The sequence below is a fragment of the Limulus polyphemus genome, unplaced genomic scaffold (assembly GCF_000517525.1).
Source record: "Limulus polyphemus unplaced genomic scaffold, Limulus_polyphemus-2.1.2 Scaffold2815, whole genome shotgun sequence".
In the NCBI taxonomy this organism is placed as follows: Eukaryota; Metazoa; Arthropoda; class Merostomata; order Xiphosura; family Limulidae; genus Limulus; species Limulus polyphemus.
The window spans coordinates 143,481-150,375 of record NW_013668425.1 but is presented as its reverse complement, the minus strand read 5'-3'; the positions used below and the strand labels follow the sequence as shown (position 1 = coordinate 150,375).

Genomic DNA, 6,895 nt, shown 5'->3' with positions numbered 1-6,895 from the left:
TACATTGTTCAAAAATAATATATAATAATAATATGTGAATTACATTGTTTAAAAATAATATATAATAATGTGTGGATTACATTGTTTAAAATAACTTATAATAATGTCATTAAAAGTTATCAGGACAGAAAATAAGGCGTTAGTTACCCTCCTGCATGATACAGGACATGCACAGATTTAGAAAAGTCTCTGCACATGAATAATCTTAATTAAAAAGACCCTACACACGCGCAGTGTTTATTAACGTCCCTGCAGATACTCGTAGACCCGTGTTTTTACGTGTGTCAAATGTACTGTTTCCAAAAATGTACAGTCCTTCTGTTTATATTTGGCCACGTGTTTGAATTTTTATTTTGTTTTGTGTGTGTGTGTTTTCTTAACATTAGCGAAAGTAAACAAGATGTTTTAATTAATCATTATAACATATTTTTAAGGGATTTAAAATCGTTTTTGAAATCATTCGAATTCGGTTTTACGTTTGAATGAGTTATAAATGTTCGTATGGAAATTCGTGAGATACTCGTGGAAATAATTTTTCTAACCAAATTTTGTGGGTAGGAAATTCCCTTGCAATCGGGTTTCACTGCAGAGGATTGCTACATTGCAAAATAACATAAAGCATCGTGTCGTTAATCATAACAAAAATATCGTGAGGTTTAACACTGAAAATAATAAACTAAGTATTGAAACAAATGCAACTGAACGTTTGAGAAAAACGTAGATAAGAAACTACACAAGAGAAAAACACGTATTGGTGTTATAGAAATGAGAAAGTATACAGACTCTATAAAATGTAAATTATGTGTGTGTTTTTGTATTTCGCACAAAGCTAACCGAGGGCTGTCCACGTTAGCCGTCCCTAATTTAGAAGTAAAAGATTGGAGAGAGGGTAGCTAGTCAACACTACCCACCGCCGACGCTTGGACTACTCTAAACAAATAGTGGGATTGGCCATTATATTATAATGCCCCTATGGCTGAAAGGGCAAGTCATGTGTGACAGAAAAATTGAAAATATACCCTAATAAAACAAAACATTTTAAATGTCTTAGCAGTGAAGTGAGATGTAAAAAATTAAACCAATGATTCGAAGAGATATTGGTGAGAAAACAGAAGTTCAAGGTGAGGAGAACCATGGTTGATAAGGGTGAAAAATTAAACCGATGATTCGAAAAGATATTGGTGAGAAAACAGAGGTTCAAGGTGAGGAGAACCATTGTTGATAAGGGTGAAAATAAAACAAATAATTCGAAAAGATATTGGTGAGAAAATAGAAGTTCAAGGTGAGGAGAACCATGGTTGATAAGGGTGAAAAATTAAACCAATGATTTGAAAATATATTGGTGAGAAAACAGAGGTTCAAGGTGAGGAGAACCATGGTTGATAAGGGTGAAAAATTAAACCAATGATTCGAAAAGATATTGGTGACAAAACAGAAATTCAAGGTGAGGAGAACCATGGTTGATAGATGTAAAAAATTAAACCAATGATTTGAAAATATATTGGTGACAAAACAGAAGTTCAAGGTGAGGAGAACCATGGTTGATAAGGGTGAAAAAACAACAACAGGAAGAAAGATAAAAAAAAAGTCAAAAGAGAAAGAAGTAGACTTTGGCGGATTCCACTTAACTATTGGCTGGTGTTCGCGAAAGTGGATTCAACCCAGTAAATACAACTAGACTCATTGTAGTTGGTTATTCACCCTGTCTGATTACTCTGCTCCACTCCCCTCCCCCAGACTCCTTACCTAGAATACGTTCCACTCGTATCTGCGTGACAAGGGAGAACTATAAAACTTTAGCAGTCTTAACAAATGATCTTCGGGGAGAATGTTTAAACTCAAGATCATTCTAAAATGTGTCAGAAAAAAATGTGTAATCTGAGCAGCTCACGCTTCAAACACTTATTATGATGCCCTGTTTCATTTCTGTTTCGAAGTTATCGTGAGGATCAGCCAGGCCTAGTAGTTATCGTGCCCGGACTGTGACGTTCAAACCTACTATTCGATCAGACAGGAGGATCCCAAGAATTGTTGGTGGGTGTTGTTAACTGGCTGCCTTCTCTGACAGGAGGATCCCAATAATTGTTGGTGGGTGTTGTTAACTGGCTGCCTTCTCAGACAGGAGGATCCCAAGAATTGTTGGTGGGTGTTGTTAACTGGCTGCCTTCTCTGACAGGAGGATCCCAAGAATTGTTGGTGGGTGTTGTTAACTGGCTGCCTTCTCAGACAGGAGGATCCCAAGAATTGTTGGTGGGTGTTGTTAACTGGCTGCCTTCTCTGTCTAGTGTATCAGCTCAAAATTAGGGATAACCATGCAAGGCTTTACAGAAAATACTGAAACAATTTTTTTCGTAATTAATAAATTTGAAGGATTGTTGATCTTACGAAATTATAATTATTTTCATCACTTACATATTTTCTAATCCTATTCCCCACAGTACATCAAACACCCCGAATAAAAGTTGTTGGGTAAATTAAAATGGCGTTCTCTGGGTAGTCTGAAATCCTCTTTTAGTTATCAGTCAAAATAATTAACATCGTAATCTTGCTAAGTCATTTTTGATGGTGGAATAAGTATTTTAGTAGGTAATTATGCCGTATTTTAAAGTTATATTTAGGTTTGACGCATTGGTGGACACAAATCGGGTTCAAAGCGTTCATAGAGCCCCGTGGAGAATTTACTTTGTCATATGATTTTATTGAAATATGAACTAAAACAAAAGGTAGCAATTATATTTTTTTTATTCGGATTGTAAAAACGGCTTTGTGCTCTTTAACATATCTACATATGTTTGCAGCCAGTCAATTTCATTCACTTCCGACCATATATTTCTGGAGTTACAAATTATGATAAATCGAACTGTAAAATTTGTTCATCATGAAAAAAAAGAGAGAGGAAAGGCAGTAGGTTATTCTAATTATAAAGTATATCTAATTTTGTGAATATGACGAAGTGCCTTTGTTTGAGAGAGACTATGCTTTGTTTCTCTAGATAATAGAGGGTGTGTGTGTGTGTGTATTGTTCCAAGATTGGGACTATTTTCTGTAGTTGTAATTAATGAACATTTTTGGAAACTAAAGTGATAAAAAGCTGTTGCTTCGTATCGTTTTCTGCAGATCATAGATGCGTAAAATGTGTTGGTAGCTCTGTGTTCCCCCAAAATCATATCTGGAACAGGAGAGCAATGCTGTAGAAAACCCCTGGTTAAAAATAAAATCCTGGATTCACCACTGAAGGTACAACGTAGTGATAAGGCTCTATCGACATAAAATAACTTAATCTATTAATAATAAGCCCGATTACACGGTGTTCCGTGATACAATGCTGTAAGGATTTATGAAGTTCAGAGAAATTTAAAAACATTCGTAAATACCTTATTACACATTATATCTTTGAAGTTACAAGAAAACACCTTTTGTTTGTGTATTAAAAAACAAAAAACGTGAATTTTCAAAATGTGTTCATAGCGTTAATCTAGAATCGTTATTTAGCTAACAAATAAGTAATATAATTTTTATCGAGTAATTTATAGTAGATAAACGTTAGTGCAAATAAAATTTATTTATTTATTCTCTGTACAGTAATACATATTTGAAGTGCCCCCCCAGTGGCTCAGCGGCATGTCTGCGAATTTACGACAGGTTTCGATACTCGCGGAGGGCGGAGCACAGATAGCCCGTTGTGTAGCTTTGTGCTTTGAATGCAGGCAAACAAACACATTTGTAGCACGTGATAATTTTTGTTATTGTTTGTTACGTTTCTAGTTTAATTTTGATGTAACCCCACATAAAGTTTGGTTTAGTGAAAGAAGCTGATAGGTTTAATCAATATTCGACCATTTTCTTTACACATACATTATATAAAAACACAGAATGTATGTAAATCGTGTCTTGGAACAAACGAATTTCAGATGTGTGGTGTGTAATTTCAGTATTCTTTATATTCGAATTGTACATTGTAATACGTAGTAATGACGGTTGTGATTGGTACCAAGTTGTGCCTTTTTTAGATTAGGATGTCACAAATTTAGCTTCTTTGAATCGTTAGTCTGATTGGAAGCGACTAGCAAGTTGAATAAAGTACGTCACTCCCCTTGACTCTGATCCTACTTTGTTACGTAGTTCGGTGAAGTTAAACTCTTGCACACGGAGTGTACTTGTGCATGGAAAGCATCTAGCGATATTTGTCAAGCTCCGACTTGGTGCCATTTCTATTGCCAAAAAATGTTCTGTAATTTAAAAACTTTTGTATTGTCAAACTTGTGTATCTGCCAAGTATTCTTTTAAATAAATAATACCAGTTGCTTGTTAAGCAGGGATTGATAAATTCTGTCTATAAAGTGTAAAAGTAAAATATCTGAATACGAATCACTCAAATAATAATCTGTACTCCACCAGCTGTGCTGTTTTTTCACTAAAAGTAAAATATCTGAATACGAATCACTCAAATAATAATCTGTACTCCACCAGCTGTGCTGTTTTTTCACTTAAAGTAAAATATCTGAATACCAATCACTCGAATAATAATCTGTACTCCACCAGCTGTGCTGTTTTTTCACTAAAAGTAAAATATCTGAATACGAATCACTCAAATAATAATCTGTACTCCACCAGCTGTGCTGTTTTTTCACTAACTGGAGTACACCAATCAAAGATACCTTTCCATGTATACATCCGGGAGTACTTTTATGAATATATCTTATAACCTTCAATGTAAAAAATGAGAGGAAGACATAATACCTATTATTAAAACTGTCACTGATTTATCTATATTAAAAGTGTTGTATCATTCATTCTTGGGTTATGGTCTCTATCTGAAGATAACATTTTACCCTTTTCCTGTGTAATCACAGTCCTGTTTTTTGACCATTAGTAACCTAGATGACTTGGAAATTTTTTTACAATTACAGCATTTTGGGTACTGTTTTTATGTAACTTTTAAGATTTTAAGTAATTCCTTCTAATTGAGGTAATCAAATAATAATGTTATGATATAACATGGGTAGAAAAAATATCCACAATGGTTACCCTATAGGAATAAGAAAATTTGAAACTGGATATCTTAATCTGAAGCATAAAAAGAAAGAACAAAATTTTTAACATTGAAGAAGAACATCATCGGAGAAAAGTTATATTATCACAAGACTACAGTCAGTTTCTAACCATCCACTAGATGTGAACTTTGGGACTTGAGAATTTGAAAGCTTAGATATATGAAGTTTAGGTCAAATTATTTTTCACTGAAATATTCAGCTTCTTAATTTCTCTTGCTCCTTAAACCCTGAACTTATTTTTTTGAGCAAAACCCGAGGGCCTAATCATTTAATAAGAAAATCATTTAATAAAACATATATATTCTTGACAAGATGTAGCTCTAACAGGAAGTTGAGATGGATGGCCCACTGAAATATGGCACCAAGTTAATTAGTTATGTAGGTTTTATGATGATTAACTCAGGGTTTATGTTTACTATTTCTGTTTACTAATTTAATGTTGAGGTTTACTGTTTGTGCTTACTAATATGAAGTTTACTTACTACTTTAAGGTTTAGGTTTACAGCTTGCAATTAATACTTTAAAATTTAAGTTTACTGTTTATCTTACTAATCTAATGTTTAGGTTTACTGTTTGTGCTTAGTGATTTAATGCTTGTGTTTACTACTTTAAGGTTTAGGTTTACAGCTTGCAATTACTACTTTAATATTTAAGTTTACTGTTTATCTTACTAATCTAATGCTTAGGTTTACTGTTTGTGCTTAGTGATTTAATGCTTGTGTTTACTGTTTGTGCTTTCTACTTTAAGGTTTAGGTTTACTGTTTGTGCTCTACTTTAAGGTTTAGGTTTACTGTTTGTGCTTAGTGATTTAATGCTTGTGTTTACTGTTTGTGCTTTCTACTTTAAGGTTTAGGTTTACTGTTTGTGCTAAGTTAATGTGTAGTGTAAGTATGTGTCTATTAATTTATTAATAAAAGTTTAGGTCTACTGTATGTGTTTTCTAAGGTGAATTGTGAGTCTGTTGTATGTCTTTTTTTAAAGAAAAGCATAGGACAAAGTTATTAACACCCAGATCATTCAAATTTGAAGAAAAAGATGTGTACCTTTTCAGAGAATCAGTTTCTTAATAACAACTTTGCAATTCACTGATCATTAATAGTGGAACTACAAAAAATGTCCAGTTTTGTAAAAATCAGTATAATGTTTAAGAGAATGTTGTTGCATTTAAAAGATTATAAATGATACTGTTAAAGAATATTATAATGGAAAATCCAGTGCCATGATTCACATAGTTATAGTAAAATATTATCGATAACTTAAAACTTTAATTTTTTTTTTTAAGTTTGAAAATGATGGATGGCTTTTTTTTTTCTCCAACAGGAAGTGGAGATAACCAGATATATTGGGGAATTCAACTTGACCAAGATCTTTTGGAAACTATTATTAGCATCTATCCAGAGTGGTTTAAAGATTATAATCTTAACTTGGCCACAATGGCAGATTGGAATGCCAATAACAATAATGCAGGGGTGGGAGGTGGGGTTAGCAGCACCGTTATTCCTTTGTTCCAATCCCGTGAAACCATCTCTCCACCAAAGGCTGAAGTAGACGAACGTTCTATTTGTAAATCTATGGATAAGAACAAAGAGTGTAAGTTTTTAGTCATTTTACTAATAAACTTTAGAAAGAACAAAGAGTGTAAGTTTTAGTCATTTTATTAACAAACTTTGGAAAGAATAAAGAGTGTAAGTTTTTAGTCATTTTATTAACAAACTTTGGAAAGAATAAAGAGTGTAAGTTTTTAGTCATTTTATTAACAAACTTTGGAAAGAACAAAGAGTGTAAGTTTTAGTCATTTTATTAACAAACTTTGGAAAGAACAAAGAGTGTAAGTTTTAGT

At 33.1% G+C, this 6,895-nt stretch overlaps 1 protein-coding gene across 3 annotated transcripts in view; it reads left to right on the top strand.

Moving 5' to 3' along the window:
* The first annotated feature begins 3,884 nt into the window (after nucleotides 1–3,884).
* Nucleotides 3,885–6,895, top strand: part of LOC106467968 (MKL/myocardin-like protein 1) — a 25,234-nt gene continuing 22,223 nt past the window's right edge. Inside the window, exons 1-2 of one of the 3 annotated variants that reach the window (XM_022396217.1) lie at nucleotides 3,885–3,918; nucleotides 6,376–6,645. In XM_022396217.1, the coding sequence (XP_022251925.1) occupies nucleotides 3,912–3,918; nucleotides 6,376–6,645 (277 nt within the window). In that variant the 5' untranslated portion in view covers nucleotides 3,885–3,911. Of the gene's footprint in view, nucleotides 3,919–6,375; nucleotides 6,646–6,895 lie in introns of those variants that run through there. The other 2 variants (XM_022396220.1, XM_022396219.1) reach the window with 2 other exon arrangements.